This window comes from Aricia agestis, chromosome Z (genome assembly GCF_905147365.1).
Source record: "Aricia agestis chromosome Z, ilAriAges1.1, whole genome shotgun sequence".
Classification (NCBI taxonomy): Eukaryota; Metazoa; Arthropoda; class Insecta; order Lepidoptera; family Lycaenidae; genus Aricia; species Aricia agestis.
This window is the reverse complement of record NC_056428.1, coordinates 32246941-32271599: the sequence shown is the minus strand read 5'-3', so window position 1 is coordinate 32271599 and position 24659 is coordinate 32246941. Positions and strand designations below refer to the sequence as shown.

The 24659-nt window shown below is 35.4% G+C and overlaps 1 protein-coding gene across 1 annotated transcript; it reads right to left on the bottom strand.

Annotated features, from left to right (window-relative positions):
* Positions 1-1645: 1645 nt before the first annotated feature.
* On the bottom strand, positions 1646-12646 carry LOC121738870. The gene is made up of 4 exons (XM_042131130.1): positions 12518-12646; positions 11406-11567; positions 2953-3171; positions 1646-1878 (listed from the first exon to the last, which is right to left on the bottom strand). Exons 1-4 carry the CDS (start codon positions 12584-12586, stop codon positions 1696-1698), a joined length of 633 nt encoding a protein of 210 aa, XP_041987064.1. The 5' UTR covers positions 12587-12646; the 3' UTR covers positions 1646-1695.
* Positions 12647-24659: the final 12013 nt, after the last annotated feature.

Here is a 24659-nt window from a genome sequence, read left to right as displayed (position 1 = left end):
TTTCAAAAAAAAATTGTTTCATTTATTATCACGTAATTGTTTTCATATCAATGAAGGAACTTGCATTAACTAAAAATATTTTATTTCCGCCATTTGCTAATAAAAAATTTATAAGGCAATGGACTATTTCGATGCTTTTAAAAAAAAAATTCTTACCTTTATTCTCTTGAAAATATTATGATTTTTAGAAAAAAAATTTTTTCTATATAACAATATTTTATTGTTTATAATCGTTTTTTAAATATTTCTATACTAGTTTAGAAAAAATTTTCGTCTTGAAAATTATGATTGATCGTCCTCAATATGGTTACAAAGTGGTTACAAAAACAAAAAAATTTTTTTACAATAATTTCATTGTTTATTAACTTAACAATTTGTTATAAAAAAATCTGAACTTTTTTATATTATTTTTCTGAAACTCCTAAAAAATACAAAAACAACGATGTACAACAAAGTGCAGATTTTTTTTTTTGAAAAGGTGCAATAAAAAATCGACAAAAAAATTTCTGCACTTTGTTGTACCATCGAGGAAGTTGATTCCTATGCAATTGACAGACCAACGTTATTTGGTCGAATATGTCAATTAAATGTTATTTGTGATCTGTCAGCTGGGTTTGGCGTAACGCAATCTGGCGTAAAACTATTATGCCCGTTTTCACCAACAACACCTAAAATTTAGGTGTCCCTTAAGCCAATATAAGGGGCACCTAACGTCAGTTTTGTTTCAATAATATAGGGGATGAATTGACAACCCCGTAACTCTTAGGTGACGTATATCACTACATAGTATAAAACAAAGTCGCTTTTTCTGTCCACATGTCCCTTTGTTCCCTTTAATTGCGGTTTTCTTTAATAGATAGAGTGATTAAAGAGGAAGGCTTGTGATAAATATAAAGATATTTATGGGAGTTCGCTATTTTACAAGTAAAATATCAGACGGCCATTCGATAACAGATTCATTGTCAAGGCAACCGTCATCTAACGTCGTCGTCGTTGCCACATACGTCACCTAAGTATTACGGGGTCGTCAATTCATCCCCTAAATTATAAGGGTCACCTAATGGTTTGGTGGATGAACAAAATATACGTCACCTAAGTTTTACGGGCTTGTCAATTCATCCCCTAAATTATAATGGTTTAGGTATTACTTAAACTTCGGTGAAAACAAAACTTGCGTTAGGTGCCCCTTATATAGCCTTAAGGGACACCTAAATTTTAGGTGTCGTTGGTGAAAACGGGCATAAGGTCCCCGATTAGCATAGGAATCACATAGGAATCAACTTCTCTGATCGTTGTTTTTGTATTTTTTAGGAGTTTCAGAAAAAGAATATTAAAAAGTTCAGATTTTTTTAATAACAAATTTGCTTATAACAAATAAAGTTGGCAACCTAATTTACATAAAACTTTTGCAATTTTTGTGTGCTAATACACGCTTCCGATACATTTTTCTAGACGTCTTCCCGAATCTAACGAACTACCGCACGTATTTTTAGGACCTTTATCTCTATATTTCGCCATTCTCAACTTATCGCTTAGACTATCAGGCAGATAAAATGATGAGTCTTTTAGCCGCATCCCGATAGCCTACGTTCTTGTCAAAAAGTGATAGTTTTGTTATATAGTTGTAAAATAAAAACAAAAAAACTTCATTTTTAAATAGATATGTATTAATGCGGATACAGACTTCTTGAGAATTTAACAGGGGAATATCTTTCCACGTTGGTTGACCTTGGGTCGTTTCTTTCTTGGCACGCAATCCTTTTTACATCCACCGCGGGGTATCGGGCAGCAAACGCTGTGGTCCTCACATTGTATTTGTTTGCACGAGTGCAAGGCTGGTTTCGGCTTAGCTGGGGCCTTAGGCGTTATCAATTCTACCTGCGAAAAACGTCTTAAATGTAGGCTTCTCTTTTTTGAGTCGAAGCTCGTAGTGGAGTCGCGCTATGTAGAGTGGGATTTAGAAGCTTTGTACACATGGGCGTACCGAGGGGAGGTGCAGCTGCCGTCCCTACTAGTATCTTATCTAGTATATTTGTAGAAAAAATATCTAGTACTTTCATAGAAAACTTATAGAAGATATAATATGAGCGATTCTTAAGCCCCCTCAGGGTTTATAGTCGGTAGGTTTTCGTAACTGATATTGACATATTTATGGACGTTTACCCCGTCTAAGAAGTAGGAGCAACACTAAAAACCGGCCAAGTGCGTGTCGGGCCACGCGCAATATAGGGTTCCGTAGTAAGTACCGCTAGTTTTTGATATTTTTTATATTATGGTCAATTAATGTACATTTAAACGTGTTTTACACTACTAACAACATTATTTCAGCTACGTTCAAAGGAATTTGAACGAAAAGTTCCTTTTTATTTCGCCGAATATTTTTTTTAGTTAATCGACTATTACTCAATAACTTATGAAGTCTTCTCCGCCGTGTTAATTTTCCTTTTAAATTCAGCATACCTAATAATATAATCTCCTACTCCCATGAATTTTTTCACATTTTCAGTAGCAACCGTTTAGCTAGTAGAGGAGGGGGGGGGGGGGGGCACTGGACTCTAACGACTTTTTCCGCTTTGAAACTTCTTATTTCACAAATGGATTCCTAAATCGAAATATACTGTCGGCATCATTAATATCTGCATTCTGCATTCATGTCGAATTACACCTTGTAGCCTGTACCTGTAGTAAAACCGCGGGCAGACAGACAGACAGACGGACAGACACACGGACGGACAGACCGAAACTAATTATATTATAAGGGTTCCTTGTTGACTACGGAACCTTAAAAACTTGTGAGTAAAAGGAATAGAGAGTGCACCGGTGAACCGAGAAACCGGTGTGGGATTTATTATATTATTATAATATATATATATATATATATATATATATATATATATATATATATATATATATATATATATATATATATTATGTGCCTCTATTTTCCTGTACCTCAATGTTTCCAGTGCGGTTCGGCTCTCCAGTCTGCTTGCCAATTTTCAGCAGAAAAATGTCTTTGTCTGGACGCAGTACCTTATGCGCTTCGACCCCTTTTGGTGCGTCTTTTGGCGTTACATCGCACAGATTATCATGGTGTTCCTTCTTGCTGTATACAACCTCCGAGTTGTAAGGCGTTCGGTTGGTAAGGGCCTCGCAAATATCGTCGGGAATCTAAATAAAACAATACAATATTTGATACAAGGTATTTATTTTTGATTACGATGCTTTTGTCTGACAAGGAATGTTCCTTTCATAAAATCCTTATATTTTGTTCTTAGAATTTTTGATGTGTAGGTACTTGTTTATTAAGTAAGTAGTTTGTTTTACTTTTGCTTGGCTACAAATTATTATTCTCAAAATATGTTGCGAGATATTACATTTCTTGCGACTGCAAAGCTTCGGACCTCAGATTTGATATTCGCGCTGGGCAAAACTAATCGGCCAAGTGCGAGTCGGACTTCCGAATGGTTCCGTATCGTTATAGTCAATAGACGATTATTATTTTTTAACAAAAAATTAAAACCGACTTTCAAGGTAAAAAGTAAAAACAAGAATATTACCTAACTAAAAATCCATAGTAGTATTATAAATGCGAAAGTATCTCTGTCTGTCTGTCTGTCTGTCTCGCTTTCACGCCAAAACTACTGAACCGATTGCAATGAAATTTTGTACACAGTTATTCTAGAGTCTGAGAAAGGACATAGGCTACATTTTGATGTGGGAAAATATCTTATTTCCATGAAAACATCGATGAAAATTAATTCGCATTGCGCGTGGCCAGCGCTCATCCCGGGGGTCCTGGGTTCGAGTCCCGCAGGCGGAACAAAAAGTTTTCAATGTTCCTGGGTCTTGGATGTGTATTAAAATAATATTTCAAAAATCTTAAATATATTTTATGTATAACATTATAAAAAATCCAGAAATATATCGATGCAATGAACATTTTAGTTCTAATACGATTCAACAGATGGCGTTTTATTTTTTACTTCATTGTAACATAGAACTAATCATACTTATAATTAGTTACTAGCTGTTGCCCGCGACTTCGTCCGCGTGGACTTCAGTTTATAGCGCGCGATGTCAACAAAATTGGTGTCCAATGCTTTTATAAAAAAACCCTGGTACCCCTTAAATCAATACAGCTGTCCAGTGTGCACACAATAAGTATTTCATTTTTTTATATAAAACTTTATATTTTATGCCAAATTTTAAAGCTTATTTAGCCCCCCAATTACACAACTTTACCCATAAACTATTTATCATTGATAGGTTTAAGGTTACGTCACTGCACAGATAAAGTACTGAGTTATTTAATACCTACCGTAGAATAGATCAACAATAAAAAAAAATCGAAACTTAGATGGAAGATGATACCACCTCTTATAGAAAGACTTTTGAGCGCGATGTAGAAGACGCACGGCGCCATCTATTATGAATTTTTGGAACTAACTTAATTTGAACAAATTTACGCATTTTCACCCCCTTACAACCCTTTTTTTCAGTAAAAAAGTAGCCTATGTCCTTTCTCAGGCTTTAGACTATCTGTATACAAAATTTCATTACAATCGGTTCGGTAGTTTTGGCGTTTGGCGTGAAAGCGAGACTGACAGACAGACAGACAGACAGAGATACTTTCGCATTTATAATATTAGTATAGATTATGTGCACACTGCACAGCTGTTTTTGGGTATTTTGATTAATTAAGGGCCGCGCTACACCGGAATGCCAGCGGCGAGGCGAGCACTTTCAGCGCTGCCATTCCGGTGTAGCGCGGCCCTAAGAGGGGTACCAGTTACCAGGGTTTTAAAAAGTTTTTAAATTTAACACAAATTTTGTTGACACCGCGCGCTATAAACTAAAGTCCACGCGGACGAAGTCGCGGGCAACAGCTAGTATTAAATAATGCTTTCTCTTTAATAGTGCCTTTTCCAGAATTCGTCAAAATACCAACTATTTCTGTACATATTAGGACATAGTCTTCACTATTTTTGAAGTCGGTACCAGCTAATTAAGAGGATTCCACACCGCCATTTTTCCCATACAAACGCTGTCCCCTGTTTCCTCCCTGGATAATGCTAGTAGAGTTATAATTTTTTTCCTGAATATCTACGGCCACTAATACAATGTCCCTATGTTTTCCTTTTTTTCATAATTTAATTATTAAATAAGATATGAACGTTCAAAAACCCAAAAAAATGGCCAGATTTTCCACTGTGTTCAAACGTCCAGAAAACAGATTTGCATAGATTATACAAAAAAAGCAAAACATAGGAACACAGCTCAAGCCTTTTTTTAATCTTTAATGAAAAAATTACTTAAATCGGTTAAGTTTTGGAGAAGGAATCAGGGGACAACGAATCGTTGATTTTCTGGATTTTCTGCAGTTGTCTCTATCGCGTTCTGCGGTATAGGCTTGAGGTAAGGGAGACAGCTATAGATATTACACGTACTTTTTTTTCATTTCTCTAGCTGCTGTGGTATCCTCTTAAACCATGACTTCTGTCAATGTCAGAATATCTGAAATAAGTATTTGGGACTGGTACCGACTTCAAAGGGACTTTGACGAATTCTGGAAAAGGCACTATTAAAGAGAAAGAATTATTTAATATACTTTTTAGTTAATATTCTTATTGTCTTTACCTTGGAAGTCGGTTTTAATTTTTTGTCAAAAAAATAATAATTTCACTCTTTTTAGTTACATATTTATAGAATGGTAAACACATAAGTGTCAGTTGTAGATAGGGCAATTCCATATGTGACTGACTCTACATTTGATACGACTTGCGTTTTATTTTGTCATATATTATGGTTACTATCATGTTGTTAATATCAATTTTAAGATGGCTTTGCAGCAGATAAAACAAGTTAACTTATGTAGAAAAAATGTTATACACTGTTGTTTTCAAATAGCATTTATTTAGTCAAACATAAACGTAACCGACACTACATGCAAAAGGAAGTCGTTTCCGAGAGTGTTTGTAAACACCAATAATCTTCCTCTCTGTGTGCTAAATAACTCTACTTTGTATTTTTATCGAAAGTGCATGAAACAAACTATTACAAAATGGTTACCTATAACCTGTAAGTTATTTAAAAAAATATTTATTAGCAAAAGAAATTGTGACCGACACTACAGCCCAAAACGTGACCGACATTACACTCACTTTGTGCAGGTAAAAGTCGTTAGTTTTACGTCAAACTTTAAAATTTATATTTCTCAGCACGTACAGTACGAACTCTAAAAGTATATAAAAGCTAGTCGTAGCTAGTATATAAAAGTAGTTAATTCATTAAAATGATTTTTTTTAACTTAAACGGCACAAAAACGAAATCACTAATAATTAGTCAAAAACTAACTCAACACGAATTCTTCTCAAAAACTATTAACATAATAACCCAAGAGGCAGCGATAGGCAGACTTTCGTCATTTTTTAAGCTAAAATTTTTCCATTATATGAGCCCTATAGAGGTAAGAACGACCAGACACCATGGAGTTTCGGTCGCTATTACTTTAGAAGGTTTCCAGTTCTGCAGGTCTATCTTACGTTCAATAAAGTTTAAAAATCAATAATTTTATCTTATTTTCTTGCGATATCTGTAATAATCTCATATCCTACTGCCAGATTTTTGTGACAATTGCTTCCCATTTCCAGACATCGCAAAATTTTGCATTTTATTTGACTTTGAGGTGGTCTGGCAGGTTCTCAAAATAATAATTTAGCTTTCTGCTTCTCTCTCTGCTTTCTATAGCTGTTTTCGCCATCTATCAGCAAAAATAACAAACAAAACGCTACTTTTGGGCGTGATCGACTCTATAATGTGACTGACACTACAAAAATATTTTTTAGAGTTTAGGTGTTATAAAAAAAGATGACAAATTTTTAATGCCGGTATCATTTGAATAACGCCGTCACGTAGGAAAGTTTCTAATTTTGTTGATGTAAAAGTAATTTTACTGTAGTTATAGACAAAAATAATGATTTTTATGTGACCGACACTACAACTCGACACTGTGATCTTACAAGCCTATTATATCTTTATAAAAATGAATTTTCTCGAATCTCAAAAGCTATATCGGTATTTAATTGTTTGAACAATCAGTGTGTAACAAAATGTGAGAAGAATTTAAAGTACATAACGTGAAAACTAAGTCAGAACTTCATCACACAAAACCACACTCAGCCGAGCTCACGACATCATCTCATAAATGGCAGCTTTGCTAGAAAAGTAATGCTTAGAAATTGTTGCTTCTATAAAATCTTAATAGTGCCATAATATTGTGACTATAATTAAGTATTTTTAATACCAAAATGAGGTATTTATTTTTTTAGTTTATGGTAGACTTTTACATGGAACTGCCCGATAGATAGATAGCCATATAGATATTAATCGGATGTACATACTTAACTTGAATTACGTGAATAGAATTTATATTCTTAAAACAAAAATGAAACCAAAGAGTCAGTCCGAGTTCTCTAAGCACTTTCGGAACCATGGTATACAAATTCGGACATGGACCATGGTATACAATTCATGGAAAACATTCGGAACAATGGCAAAATCTTATTTGGTAGCGTATGCTTAGAATACTTCTAACTAAATCGAAATCACTTTAATATTATGTTTCCTTATAATTATAATAATATACTAAAGAACAAAATAATTTTTAAAATCACTCGAAAAACTCGTCTCGATCTAAAAGATTATGAAAAGTACTTGTAATAGAGCCATAATGTGATGACAGATGATGCATGGTATAATGGTAGTGATGATGATTATGATGAATATAAATAGCACGGTAGCATAATATGTTTTCTATTCTTAAAACAACGCCGAAATGTGGCAAATTACCCAGATTCTGGGGCAGGGGAGGGGGGGGGGGGGGGCGGTGGCAAATTAGATTTTTCATAAGCTAGGTGTTTATAAAATTAATAATTTTTAATAAAAAATATTGTATTGCAAACAAAATATGGCAAAAATTAGTTTTCTGAATTTTTAATTTTTATAGATCAAAGTACTAGATAATATACTCAGTAGGGACGTCAACATGATCCAGCCTGCCCCCCCCTGTAGTCAGGCGAAATCGATTAGGCGTGGAGGTTATAAAGAGGCCTAATAGATGTCGCTATGCGACAATGGTACCTACCAAATTCGAGTTAAAAGGCCTTTACAACATAAATAACGCTCGAAAACTTCGTTTCAATCTTAATGATTATGAAAAGTACTAATAATAGGGCCATAATGTGATGATGCATGGTGTAATGGTAGTGATGATGATGATGATGAATATAAATTATTGCACAGTAGCATATTATGCTTTCTGTTTTTAAAAACAACGCCGAAACTTCCAAACGTGTATCTATAAGGAGTTAAGAGTTCTCTTAGTATCTTTGGAACCTTGATGTAAAGTCTTACTTTTTGGTAGCAAATGCTTAGTATACTTCTAATAAAACCAAAATCACCATATGTTTTCATATAAATTTTGAGTAGTACCCTCGATTACTCATGGATCCCAACATCAGGTCACCACTTTTAAGAACATGGTACCAAATTCAAGTCAAACCCTATAGAACACAAAAAGAATTATGAAAATCGGACCACAAACGGCTGAGTAATCGTTGAACATCTTGGACAGATAAGGGGTTAACTACATACTGAGTCTAGACGTTTGAATTTTTTTTTGGTCAATTTTGAATTAAGATGAGTAAAAAAATAGCGTTTTGGCGCGATCTCGGCAACGCGGCAAATGTATGGTTAAGGTCGTTTGCTCAGGGGATGGCCTTAACATGTTTCTTTTTTAGCCTGCGTCTGAAAGATAATATACTTAATTAAGGACTCTAATAATACTATTACGAGTCGTCGTTCTTTATCCACAAAATTTCCCAATAAGTACTTGTATATCAATTTCGTCATAACACGTCAATTTAGTCAAAATATTCCGTTATTATATCATTGAGCTAGCTGGCACGTGTACAGAAAAAACTTTTAACAAGCTACATAATAATAATATATTTATTTATTTATCATATCATACTTTATCTTAATAAATACTTACTAATATTATTATAAGGCGAAAGTTTGTGAGTTCGTGAGTTTGTAAGTAACTTCAAGTTTAAACGGCTGAAGCGAATACGACAAAATTTGAATAAGATTTAGCTGACATCCTGGATTAATACATGGGCTACATATTTTTTTACCGGCTTCCAAAAAGGAGAAGGTGATATTATGTTCTGCTGTGGATATATTTTTTTATGTTCGACAGTAATTACTACGTCGCGCCGTGCTGCAGGAGCAATTCTGACGTGGTCAGAACTCCCTATGTATGAGTATCTCTATCTTATGTATATGTCGCAGGGAAAAGTAGATATCAGGGAAATCCCGAAATCCCTAGGGATATCACGAAATCGCGGTAGATACCGAATATTCTTGTTTCTTACGTCTTCTTACTAAACAAATCTAGTGATATGTCATTTCACTAAACTAAATCTAGTGAAATGTCAGAAAAGCGGATACCGCCGAATAAAAATCGAGCTACGCATTTCTCTCGCTCGCTCTAATACCCTATCACTATCTTATGGGGGCGACTAACCCTAAATTGACGATTTTATAATTCATTCTTATACTTGAAATATATATTTAGAAGTGATTATTTACGTGTACAAACAGAAGTGAAGGTAAGTGACTTATTTTTATCAAGTGTTGTAAACCTTTGGCTATATTGATCAATTTATTTTCGTTTTATTGTAGTACGGGATATTACATGCTTATTGCTAGTCATGTATAACGCCAAAAAATGTATATATCTACTTTTTATAGCATTTTATAAACAAATAAACATTGTATAAGTTGTAGTTTTTGAATGAAATAAGTTTCTTTCATACCGGTGTAAAGCAGGGGCGGGCTGCTAGTCAATTATAAGAATTAATGTGAGATTTTGCTGGTGTTGGCGTCATATACAGTGTGTAAAAAAAATAACGAAAATTTTTTTTCACTTTTGTATGGGGAAACTCGTCGCGCTCGGGCCCTTGCCCATACAAAAGTAAAATTTTTTTTTGTCTTTCAGCGCTGCTACTTTCACAGTGAACTCTCTACAAGGAATATGTACACACCCTAAAGTATTATCACTTATTTTTGTCACATACTGTATTTATAAAATAATTCGTCGGCCATGTTAATCACCAATAGAAAATGTTTAAGACACCTGAAGTGTAAGTTTTTATGCTATATCCTAAAATTAACACTGTACACGTAAAATACGTGACAAATAAAGCCACTTTCATTGAGGGGAAACATCTAAAAAATGTAATTTCATGATAGTTTTACAGGTAAACATTTTATCTCCTCTCGGGCGTCACACGCTATACAGAAAAGATACCTATGGTGCCTCTGCGGCGACATCCGCACGGAATCGTTTAAAGATATAAGATTTTATTTTGTTTTTAGTATTTCTTGTTAAAGCGGCAACAGAAATACATAATCTGTGAAAATTTCAGAAGTCTTGCTATAGCGGTTATTGAGTTACAGCCTGGAGACAGACAGACAGACGGACGGACAGACATCGAAATCTCAGTTGTAGGGTCCCATTTTTACCCTTTGGGTACGGAATCCTAAAAACGCACTGTCCAATCTTATTTTGCTACAATAATATTGTTACATCTACCTATGTATATCGTTCTCTACGTTATTAGATAGTTATTAAGTATAGCCGTATAGGATTCAACACAAATATTATTATTATATCTACTCTACAATAATAATATTTGTGTTGAATAACCTAGCTCTTTCTTTATATTTCGTAAGTCTTTAATTTACGGTTGGTTTATAATTTTTATTGTTATGATCATCTGATTTTTAATGTTTGCTTATTAGGAACGTCAGACACTCTACAGTGTTCTACCACAGAATAGATAATAGTACAAGTAGTTCTACTGCTACATTCTCCAATTTAATTAGGCTTCGAACCCAAGGGCGTCGCCAGCCGATGGCGCAGGGGGGGGCAAGTTGACTTTACCTACTACAGTCTACAATTCATACTTTACTCACTCTCTATACATGAGAAAAGTAGGTATGAATTGTAGGTAAAGTCGACAGCACATGAAACTTTTCACTTATACTACGAGCCTTACATCTATTACCAGATTTTAATATTATAGTGGTCGTTGCTTTTGCATTATATTTGGCAACGTTTTTTAGAGTCTCTAGGGGGGGGCAGCTGCCCCTCCCTGCCCCCCCCTGGCGACGCCCTTGTTCGAACCTACTAGCCTTATTTTGATAAAACGTTTAGCAGATATAGATCAAGCCACGGGGATATTGTGAATATTTTTTTCTCACAAATGTGGTTTCTAGGATATCCTTCTGATCGCATAAAATAACGGAAATCTGGAAATTATGTACGAATTATGTACCTGAAAATGTAGCTTATTTCCTTGGTCACTTTTTCCTGGTTGTCCACAGGTTTCGGAGCAAGCTGAATCATTGTCCTCGCATGTACACATGTTTCTTATTTTCTCCTGCGATGGTGTCAGTATTGGAGTCTTAAAGGTGCTTTTTGGTACACGAATTTTGATCTAAAATAAATGAATTGATGGATATAACGTAGTCAAAGTTGTAAAATATTGCTTTGGTTCGGAAAAAGTTATGATTATAAAAAATCCTGCATTATCAATGATGTTTTAATAAAGATGTCGTATGTTCATACAAATTGGTCCTCAGATTTCGTTCCTAAACGACATATACGTACTCGTACTAAAACGTACGTACGTACATACTCTTTTTTTAGGGTTCCGAACCCAAAGGGTAAAAACGGGACCCTATTACTAAGACTTCGATGTCTGTCCGTCAGTCCGTCCGTCTGACTGTCTGTCTGTATGTCTTCAGGCTGTAACTCAAGAACGGTAATAGCTAGAGAGTTGAAATTTTCACAGATTATGAATTTCTGTTGCCGCTATAACCAAAAATTAAATATTTAAGGGGGGCTTCCATATAACAAACGTAATTTTTCAAACATTTTTTGCTCGGTATCAATGATGACAACAGATTGGCACTTGCATATTTTGTCATCATGGCGTTGATTGTATTTATACTTTAACGAGCTTTTGCCCGCGGCTTCGCTCGCGTTAATATATACAAACTTTCATCCCCTATTTGAACCCCTTGGGGTTGGAATTTATCAAAATCCTTTCTTAGCGGATGCCTACGTCATAACATCTACCTGCATGCCAAATTTCAGCCCGATCCGTCCAGTGGTTTGGGCTGTGCGTTGATAGATCACTATGTCAATCAGTCAGTCACCTTTGAGTTTTATATATATAGATAATTATTAATTTAAATAAAACTAATAACTAAGGGGGGATCCATACAAAATCACATTTTTTTACTATTTTTGCTCTATAACTGTGCGGAACTCTTCGTGCGCGAGTCCAACTCGCACTTGGCCGAATTTATTTTATCTTATAATATAATATCATAGTGCGTTATAATATGTCTGCAACGACAAAAAATATTTTGTAACTATTACCTCGTTCCCATTAAATACTGCGCTAATTTCTTCGAACGGCTTACCAGAAGTGAGATCAATTTTTCCCATTTTCAAAGAAATGTTAACACGAAAAATTTTAATGTAGCTGGGCCAAAAATTTGCTCCGAGATGTCACGTAGTGATCTTTGGATGTCACCACCATAAAGTTAATATACCTAGCGGAAGCTACCTAGCTAGGTACCTATATTAACTTTATGGTCACCACCGTAGTGATTATAATATTCTCTTTGGTCAGCACTCACCACCATTGACAAAAGAAACTATAATGTTCTTTGGTCACCACCTGCCAGTTTTTTAGGGTTCCGTTATACATATAAATTATACAGATATTCCACGCGGCTTCGCCCGCGTAATTTAGGAATTTCACGTAACCGTACATTTTTCCACAAAAATAGCCTATGTCCCTTCACGTGGTCTATTCTTCATGTTTGCCAAATAACATAAATATTTCTCCTGTAGTTCTTAAGATAATAAGCAATTTCATATAATTTCCCCCGTTTTTTCCACATTTTCCTCTATTTCTTCGCCCCTATTAGTCTTAGCGTATAAAATATAATCTATAGCCTTCCTCGATAAATAGGCTATCTAAAACTGAAAGAATTTTTCAAATCGGACCAGTAGTTCCTGAGATTAGCGCGTTAAATAAGCCCTTTTAAATAATTTCCCCCGATTTTTTCACAATTACCTCTATTTTTTTTTTGCTCCTATTTGTTTTAGCGTGATAAAATATAGCTTATAGTCTTCCTCAATAAATGGGCTATCTAACACTGAAATAATTTTTCAAATCGGACCAGTAGTTCCTGAGATTAGCGCGTTCGAATAAGCCCTTTCAAATAATTAAGGTAATAATTTACTTGTGTTTAAATAATAATAAAAATATAATAATATAATTGTAATAAAATATCATGTGAAATATAAAATTGTAACCATGTAACTGTAAAAAATTGTATTTTGACGTCAAAAAGTGTTGTAAAACCTATTTTGAATAAACGAATTTGACTTTGACTTTGAATTTCCCCCCATTTTTTCCACACTTTCCTCTGTTTCTTTGCTCCTAAAAGTCACAGCGTGATGTTCTATAGCCTATAGCCATTCTCGATAAATGGGCTAGCTAACACTGAAATAATTTTTCAAATCGGACTAGTAGTTCCTGAGATTAGCGCGTTCAAACAAACAAACTCTTCCCAATTATAATATTAGTATAGACTAGTGGTACTACGGAACCCTATATTATTGTGCGTGGCACGCCGCACGAGTCACGACACGCACTTTACCGGTTTCTATTAATTACTTGAAATATGCCAAGAAAAGAAAAAAAAACTACGAATAATAGAATTGACTTAAAAATATATAATACGGTATACTGTTTGATGCTCAGGACGAAGGATTTGATGAACAGGAAAATAAGGTTTGATGTTTCGTAGCTATGTTACTTTCGTAGCTAAGAACTCTTATAAGAGTTCTTGGCTACGAAAGTAACATAGCGTAGATTCTTGTTGCTTATTTGCAGCAAATAGTACTCGCATAGCAGCAGCTGCTACCTTCTATGCGATTAGAATTTATATGGCTCAAGTATTAACTTTATGGGCCCAAGGGCCAACAGCTAGCGAGTTTCAGACTTTCGTCATTCTATAAGGCTGGCCTCACACAGCCGGAATGTCTCTCTGAATTAGTAATCGTAAAGTCATAATCTGAATTTCGGCACTTGTTTATAATAGAATATCATAGCTATGTAATAAAAAAAAGAAATGCAAACGCAAATATACATACGTTCATCCTTTATCGTCATCGGTATCGTCAGTATCATTCAGATCGATCTGAAAAATTCATAATCTGAAAAAATCAGAATGTGTGTGGAGCGTTCTGATATTGTATGGTATTCCGGTCTTTATGAATTAATAATATGAATTCAGATTATGAATTCAGAGTAACATTCCGGCTGTGTGACGCCAGCCTAAGCCAGCTCTAAGTCTGGCCTCACACAGCCGGAATTTCATGATCGGAAATTCATATTATTAATTCAGAAAGACCGGAATACCATACAATATCAGAACGCTCCACACACATTCTGATTTTTTGAGATTATGAATTTCATAGATCGATCTGTAAGAATATGAATTTCTGATTATGAAATTCCGGCTGTGTGAGGCCAGCCTTAGAGCTGGCTCTCTATTATAGTAATTGTAATTAGTAGTTGCCTGTAGATACTTTAGAGTTTATACTAACCTTTCTAATAAATAATAATTATTGTTGCCTTATGTCTCAGGACTGGAGTCAGGACTATTCTTTGTATATTATATATTCATACTAGTCGTCACATCTCTCGGCTCGGCGGTTAAAGGGGGCTGGCCTAACACAGCCGGAATTTCATAATCGGAAATTCATATTATTAATTCAGAAAGACCGGAATAACATACAATATCAGAAAGCTCCACACACATTCAGATATTTTCAGATTATGAATTTCATAGATCGATGTGTAAGAATATGAATTTCCGAAATTATGAAATTTCGGCTGTGTGAGGCCAGCCTTAGAGCTGGTTTTCTATTTAAATAGTAATTAGTAGTTGCCTGTAGATACTTTAGAGTTTATACTAACCTTTCTAATAAATAATAATTATTGTTGCCTTATGTCTCAGGACTGGAGTCAGGACTATTATTTGTATATTATATATTCATACTAGTCGTCACATCTCTCGGCTCGGCGGTTAAAGGGGGGCTGGCCTCACACAGCCGGAATTTCATAATCGGAAATTCATATGATTAATTCAGAAAGACCGGAATACCGTACAATATCAGAACGCCCCACACACATTCTGATTTTTTCAGATTATGAATTTCATAGATCGATCTGTAAGAATATGAATTTCCGATTATGAAATTCATATCATTAATTCAGAAAGACCGGAATACCATACAATATCAGTACGCTCCACACACATTCTGATTTTTCAGATTATGAATTTCATAGATCGATCTGTAAGAATATGAATTTCCGATTATGAAATTCCGGCTGTGTGAGGACTGAGGCCAGCCTTAAAGGGACAATGACGGACTGTGTGCGTGTTCAGTCCTCAGAAGAATCTCATAAATTTTTCTAGGGAAACATTGTGACTAGGGAATGCAATCTTGGACCAAGATTGACTACTCAAGATTTCGTCTTTTTTCTGAACCAAGATTGGTCAGTTCGAGATCTTGTTGAGATTCGGGTCGAGATCTTGGTCGCGAATCAAGATTTTCGGGATTTTCAAGATTGAGCAAAATAATTGAAAAAAATGCGTTTTTTTGCTGAAAATTGATAGTAACCAATATTTTAATATTAAGTAATATATTATGTAAAACATAACTAACCAATGATATTCTATGTTACTAAATTTTAGAAACTCATTGTAACTAACCCAGTTTTTACAAATTCAAGTTTTTTGAAACATAAAAATCGGCGCAGCGCAGACGACAGACTATCCGTGACGCACTTTATAGTCCGTGGAAATAGAACCTATATGCAGTAACGCACACGACGCGCAGCGCAGACGTATGCGTTACTGCATATAATTTGGCAATTGCATAGGTTCTATTTCCACCGACTAAAAAGTGCGTCACGGATAGTCTGTCGTCTGCGCTTATGGGTGAATTTCAACAAATGACCTTTTTTATCATATCGGTGAACTTTTTTATTTATACATATTTTATATACTTTTCAGGTTTTATGTGTTCTTTAGGATACAAAATGTTCCCAAATTTAATATCATTAACGTATAATTTAAGACTATGGAGAAAATTCAGTTTAAATTCTTATTTCCACCGATATGATAACCGGCACCGATTTTTATTTCTGTGCACCGATATGATATGCTTAACCACCGAAATGACATACTAATCCAGCGATGTGATAATATTATTTTTATAATATTATATTTATGTATTTATTTCTATCAAGAACAGGGTGCTTAAAATAAAATTAAAATATTTTTAAATTGTTTTACAATATTTGAGTGGATGAACAACTTGCATTTTTATATAATTTTGGTGAAAATTTTTGTTTCCACCAAAATTGGTGATTAGGTGTTTACTAGAAACTGGTACGACAGCCACCACCTAGACGAGTTAGCTTATGACAGAATGAGGTGAATGGCGTATTTTTTATGCTTCAATAATCAATGGTATTTTGTAAAAATATTGTTTTACACACCCTCTTACCCACCAAAATTTACCCACCAAAATTGGAATTTGCGAGAAAAATAATCATTAAAAAAATCGTGCACTGAAGTTATAGCACATTAACTTAACTATAAACAAACCAAAACTCTACCGACATTCAAAATAACAACATGATATTATTGCCACAAGTAGGATAATTTAAGTACACCAAAATTGCATAAAATCGGGGGTTTTGTGATAAAACGGTTTTCTTTCATTTCTGGCTGGAAACTGGTACGACCCAGCCCACAGCCACCTCCTAAACGGGTTAGCGTGTGGCTGAATGAAGTAAATGGCGTATTTTTTATGCTTAAGGGATTAAATTTTTTAGAAACAACGTTTCGTAAATCCCACCAAAATTTAAAAATTCTCCGCGACAGACCTGTGTCATAAAAACTCAACTACAGAAGTTAGAATAATATAATTGATATATTATGAAGAGTCAACTATATAAAACGACTACATAAAAATAGAAATCTAATCCAGTATCATTTATCAAGTTTTCTGTTAATCGGTCTAGATATTGAGTAAAGTAGTTCGGCGACAAGCCACCAAAATTGGAAATCGCCTATAAATTATGTTTATTTTCTTGGAAAATAATAATTATTAAAAAAATCAATAAAGATAGGCCCAAATTATAAGCGTTATGTTTTACTTTTAAAATCAAAAATGAAAACGATATCTTGAAAAAATAACATAGCTTTCAGCCTTGCCGCGCAAAAAAGCGGTTTGGGAAATCCAGTAATTTGATGTAGGGATATAGAATAAATAAAATAACTACGAATAATAAAAACTAAGGAATCGTAACTCCCATACTATTACCGTTTTAAACATAAACCTATATATATTAAGTCTATGGTTTTAAATTTGGTTCCTTTTGATCTGTCATGTAACGTCAGCCTAGTACCGCTCAAGGTCACCTTAATATTGCAAATGTATTGAAATGTGTACCTACCTGGGCTCGCTAAACGGTAATTCTGCATTACATGCATTACGTGCTGTAATGCACGAATTATCGTGTATTGCAGTGAATGATGCGAATTACATGCAAACTACGTGCTGTACAACGTGCTGTACATTGAATGACAACTTCTTTAATTTTTCAGCACGACATGAGTTACGTGCTGTAATTCACGCATGATCGTTTATTGTAGTGAATGACGCGAATGACATGCAAACTACGTGCTGTACATTGATTTACAAGTGGTTTAATTTTTCGTCATGCAATAATGCAGCGGATCGCGCGATCGGCATGTCATCGGCATGCCCATGGGACAACTCAGTTCCAGGGTGGTGCTCCCGAACACTTAAAATAATTATGCGTTTCTTTGAACAGGACATACAAACTGTTAATGTGCGCAAAATTAATAAATCAAATAATATATTTTGCCATAATATAATATTTTATTGCTAATAAATAACTTTTGGACGAATATAGGCTGATATGATGATGATGATGATGATGAAATAACTTTTTCAATTTAATTTATACAAAAAACGTCGGTAAGTATTTACAAGAACGTATCGTGATCTCCGTGGTCCAGTGGTTTAGCGTGGTTGTGGGTTTGATTCTCGCGTTGGAAACAATATTTTATTTCCAAGATTGGTTAGGACAATGCAGGCTGATCACCTAATCGTCTGACAAGTAATGATCCATGCGTCGGATGGGCATGTAAAAAGTCGGCCCTGCGCCTGATCTTTCGCCAGTCGTGTCGTTCTTTCGGCCCACTGGGCTAGGAGAGTAAAAGGAATAGAGAGTATACCTACTCTTGTGTACTGTGCACACATTTGAGCACTATAAAATTACTCCTGTGGGATGGTCTCAATGAAACCGGCCACCGTCACCGAAACCGGTGTGGGAAACCGGAAATATTTGTACAATAATTTATTCAAGGTGCAATGAATAAGATTATTATCATAAAAAACTTGAGAGGTGTCAAGGGACACCCGGATGGAACGAAGGTCCAGTTTACATGTTATACTAGTTACTTTAACAACTATAGCAAAAATGCTAAATAGTTGTAAGCCGTGCGGTAGTGCTTGTTTCTCTCCCCCTCTCTGGCATTGAACAGTGCGGTGAAGCGACGTCTATTTTTGAGTGTAGGGGAACTGCATGCAAAACGGACCATGCAGGCAAAACGGAACGGTCAAATTACTTGAAACCTACTAGGGCCATCTATTTGTTAGGTAACGATACTAATTACTCGGGCCCTTCCCGTTCTCGGTCATTGCCGGCGAAACTGTCATACGGAGCAGCGGATTTTTATTGCGGTTAAATATTTTTTTCACATTTTGATGTAAAAAACACAATTTTTGACCAGTCTGCACTTTTGTTGTAATTAATATTTTCTATTTAATGATATGACACAGTGTTCTGCATGATTTTAACTTTAATATAGTATGTAAAGAATGAAAGGGGTAAAACGGTTAACTTCAAAATGTGACATTTATTCATGAGAACCTAAAAACAAAAAAGACGGGTGCAGTGCAGTGCATGATTTGTCTCCTCTAGGCACATTGTAGTTTAGTTGTACACAACATTTATTTGTAAAAGGTATTCCCCAAATGACATATGCATTGGGACCATTTTGCCCTTTACCGTGGTCCATTTTACCTTCACACGCAGGCAAAATGGCCTGTGTGATTAATAGGAATTGTAGAGTGATTAATAATAAAGATATTCTATAAAAAATTTAATAGTAAAGCTATATTTGTTGATGTAAGACGAGTTTTGCCTTAAATATACAATTTTGCCTTCAGTTCCCCTATACAGGTTTTTATTACTTACATAAGAAATAATACCTATCTAAGCCCGGGTGTCCTTTGACACCTCTCAAGTTTTTTTTTGTTTGTTTTCCGTTATTATGGTGTGTGAAATATTTTAGTAAAATTATACATTTATTCGAGCTAATTTTTTTTTTTTAATTTTTGGCAGTTTAGAGTTTAGACTGAAATGTTTCTTAAAATGTTTAACCTTAACTTGGTACTACTAATATATATTCTGTGCCTAAACATAAATTAAAAAAATATATACTTATCGGATATAATAGGTATGTGTTTTTTTTTCTTCTGTTCTGAATTTCGAAATTTAATAATAGAATAGAGAAGGAGATAATTTTCCGAGCTCCACGCGGTAACTTGTTTTCGCATTTCTTTTATTTCATTTTATTAGTTTATTAATTTACGTTTTAGTTTTATTGTTCAATATAGTGTTTTAATATGTAACTTCTTTCAATACATATCTGTATCTATCTAATATCACAGCTAATATATAAAAATAAGTCGGGGTTTCCTTCCTGACGCTATAACTCCAGAACGCACGAACCGATTTCCACGATTTTGCATTCGTTGGAAAAGTCTCGGGCTCCGTGAGGTTTATAAAACAAAAAAAATCAGAAAAACCTCAAGAGAAAAGCAGGAAAACTGGGTAAACAGGCAAAACAACATTTGCCGGGACAGCTAGTACTTATTATAAAACAAAGTCGCTTTTTTTCCCTCATGTCCCTTTGTTCCCTTTAATCTTTAAAACTACGCAACGGATTTTGATGATTTTCTCAGTGTTAGATAGCCCATTTATCGAGGAAGGCTATAGGCTATATTTTATCACGCTAAGACGAATAGGAGCGAAGAAATAGATGAAAATGTGGAAAATTATTTGAAAGGGCTAACTTGAACGCGCTAATCTCAGGAACTACTGGTCCGATTTGAAAAATTATTTCAATGTTAGATAGTCCATTTATTGAGGAAGTCTATAGGCTATATTTTATCACGCTAAGACTAATAGAAGAATGCGGAAAAAACGGAGGAAATAATTTGAAAGGGCTTATCTCGCGAACTACTGCGGCAATTTTTATGTTATTTGGCACAGATAAGAAGTAGCCCACGTGAAGGATCATAGGCTATCGATTTTAATCAGTTGTTATTAACACGAGTGTGTTTTTTATGACAAAAGCCCCGCCACCCGTGTACAGACACCAGCACTAAATTTTAATTATTATTTTTAATAGTTTATAACATAAATTATAATAATTAGTTTTTAATAGTTTATAATATAAATTATAAACTATTGAGAACAATTAAAATTTTGTATATTTTTTTAATGAAATAAGGGGGCAAACGAGCAAACGGGTCACCTGATGGAAAGAAACTTCCGTCGCCCATGGACACTCGCAGCATCAGAAGAGCTGCAGGTGCGTTGCTGGCCTTTTAAGAGCGAATAGGGTAATAGGGGAGCCGCAGGGCCGTCTCTAGCCCATGTGGCGCCCGTGTGCAAACATTACCCTAGCGCCCCCTAAGAAGCGCGCGCGCGATCAAAATGAAATGGGTACAAAGTAAAAGTACAGTTTGTCCGGCCGTTTGAGGGTGAGGACTCTAAGCGGTGGCTTCCTTCGTTCCACCAGACGAACTATAACAGCACATCAAGTTAGTATAGGTACTGTCAAATTTCTCCAATATAAATAGATAACAAACTCTATTGTTATTTGTTTGTAGATTGAAGTTTTTTTCGGTTTTGACCATGATGTCTTGACTGACCCTAACAAGCTTAACCCCAAAACATAAATTTTATATCGCTTAAGTACTTCAATTTTACTTTAAATTTCATGTTATATACTTATTAAACATCACATCATCACAACATCGGTATTAATTCGATTTCATTATTCGATTTCATTGAAGAGCTCTAACTTCTCTACATCCGAAGAGCCAGCATGGCACAGTTTGTTTTCTAAATTAGAACACTGTGCTTTTCACATTTAAGGTTCATTTCACGTTGAAAAATAAAGATTATAATATTTATATTGCAAAAGCCGAGCCGCTAATGGCGCGCCTTGCTTTGCTGTAATTCTACAAATATAAGAAGAGCTTCGGATATTACACAAAAATTATGCTACAAATACCCATTCTGTTTAGGACTTGCAGATTCTGTGAAGAGGAGGATGAAACGCCTATTCACCTTCTCCTCGACTGCCCTGCTCTACTACAGAGCAGGAACAGGCACCTTGGTCGCCACGAATACTCGTCCACAGAGGAAATTCGTGGCACCAACCCCAACCATATCGTTCAATTTATGAGCAGTATTGGGTTGGGGATGATACTCTAGTGCGAAGGAGTCACAATAGATCCTCATGGGTCGCAGTGACGTCAGGGCTACAGAGACCTGCCTTCTTTAAAAAAAAATTACCCAAAAATGTTTGCAAACTGGAGTTCTTTTTACGTTGGTCAATAAAGCGTGGGCCGTGGCGGCCGGCCAGCGCGGGCGCGCGCCAAGTGCGAGCGGCGCTCGGTGCCCCTAGGACCGCGGCGCCCGTGTGCACCGCACACGTGGCACCTATGGGAAAGACGCCCCTGAGGGGAGGGTAGGGATGGGAAGGGAAGGGAATAGGGTAAGGGATTGGGCCTCCGGTAAACTCACTCACTCGGCGAAACACAGCGCAAGCGCTGTTTCATGCCGGTTTTCTGTGAGAACGTGGTATTTCTCCGGTCGAGCCGGCCCATTCGTGCCGAAGCATGGCTCTCCCACGTATTTTTTTAGTTTAGTAAATAACATTATTATTATACTCTTGAATTATCCTCCTGAATTATCATGCTGCATGATGAAAAATGAGCGTTCATCATGCAGCATATAATTCACGTAAATGAATGGTCATGCTGAATTACCGTGTACGGGGTACTTTAAAGTACCCCGTACACGGTTATAAGGTACACTTTTTTGACAAGTATTGTGGAGCATGTTTTTTGATGTAGTTACTTTTCCTTAGTTTTTATTATTCGTAGTAAAATAATAAAATTTATCATCGTTGTCTTTATTAAAATGAACTAGATGTGAAAATAAAAATAAAGTAAAAACTTTAAATGGCCCATACACCCTTACATCCATTCATTTTTACTATCATGCGCATTTGTAATTTCTTTGTATACTTAACGAAATGCCACTAGATCAACCGATATGATAAAACAATTCACCGATATGGTAAAATTATCAACCGATATAATAAAGCAATCCACCGATGTGACAAAACTGTGCGTTGGTCATGATTCCAAACACCGATATTAGATTTAAGACACCGATTCATTTTTTCTTATAATTTCGGTGTAAATTATCATATCCGTGGTTAAAATGACCACCGATTACACCGATATGAGAGCAGCGACGTGAGAAAAAACGCACTTTTTAGGAAATTATGAAAAATGCATTATATTTAAGATAAATTTGGTTACAGATAATGAAGCTTAATCACTTAATACATTTATTAGAACCAAACAACAATTTTAAAACTATTAATTACATTAAAAAAATTCAATCACCGATATTATAAAATAATTGCCCAAGAACATTTTAATGGCATACTTATATTGTTGGCACGAATATGCAGCGGTTTGACGAAAATCTGTCTTGACTGCGTGGAAGCACACACTAAGGAGTAAATTAAATTTGGGGTGGGGAGACTGCCTGACTCGTCGATGAAAAGTAATGCTCAAATTTCTTTTATCCAGCGATATGAGGAAAATTCTTAGGACAAGTACATTTGTGCCTCTAAGTAACTATAATCGCTAATTATGTAATAAAATATGGTATATAATAATAGATTAACTAATATTCTACGAAATAAGATAAGTTATACCCTTAAATTATTCATATTTTCTAGTATGTAAGCGTTTTTGTTTGTAAAAAAAGTAGAGGGACAGCACCGATTTGATAAAAATAGATCTTCAAGTTATTTATTTCTACCTTTGTAATAGTCCTAGGCATATTATATTTTTGCCACAATCCTATAGCTACCCATTGAATAGTAAAACAAATAATTTACAACAATACGAGGGCTGCTATTTATGTATCCGGAACTGGCCACTTACAAGAACAATATTTAAAAAGTAATTACAACATTTGAAAATAGAACTCTTTGGTTGAAGAATACATTTTGTTTCATGTGACTGTCAATTATTTTTCTATTGTGGCGTCATTTTGAAAATTGAGTGTCTTCATTTGCCATGGATTTAACGCGTGAACATTTTCGTGCAATGATTTACTACGATTTTTGGCGTGGGCTAAATCAACAACAGTGCTTTATTCAACTCACCGCAACTTTTGGAGATGAAGCACCATCAAAAACCACTGTTTATCACTGGTACAGTGAGTTTAATCGTGGGCGGTCTATGCTCACGGATGAAAATAAAGAAGGTCGCCCAAAAACAGCTGTTGTCCCACAAAATATAGATGCTGTGCGGGAACTAATAATGCGTGATCGTCATGTTACATATCGCGAGATAGAGGCGTCCTTAGGCATAAGTATGACGAGCATACATAAGATATTACACGAACATTTGGCTGTAGAAAAAATATGTTCGCGTTAGATTCCGCACAACTTGACAATCGATCAAAAACGGGCTCGTGTCGATTGGTGCAAAAAAATGATAAAAAATACAACCGTGGTACGTCAAAAGCCGTTTATAATATCTACACAGGTGATGAATCTTGGATCTATGCATATGACCCCGAAACTAAACAACAGTCAACGGTGTGGGTGTTCCAAGATGAGCCGAAACCAACAAAAGTTACTCGTGCAAAAAGTACTTTGAAGCAAATGGTCGCCTGTTTTTTTGGAATTAATGGACATGTGGCTACAGTGCCATTAGAGAATCGTAAAACGGTTAATTCTGAATGGTATACGACCATTTGTTTACCAGAAGTCTTTGAAGAAATAAGAAAGGACAACCGACAACGCAGAATCATATTACATCACGACAATGCTAGCTGTCACACCTCAGCTGAAACAACTCAGTTTTTGGAGGGTCAAAAGATCGAATTGACTGGTCATCCGCCGTACAGCCCTGATTTGGCACCTAACGATTTCTTTTTATTTCCATACGCGAAGAACAAATTACGTGGTCAACGTTTTTCGAGCCGCGAAGAGGCTGTTGATGC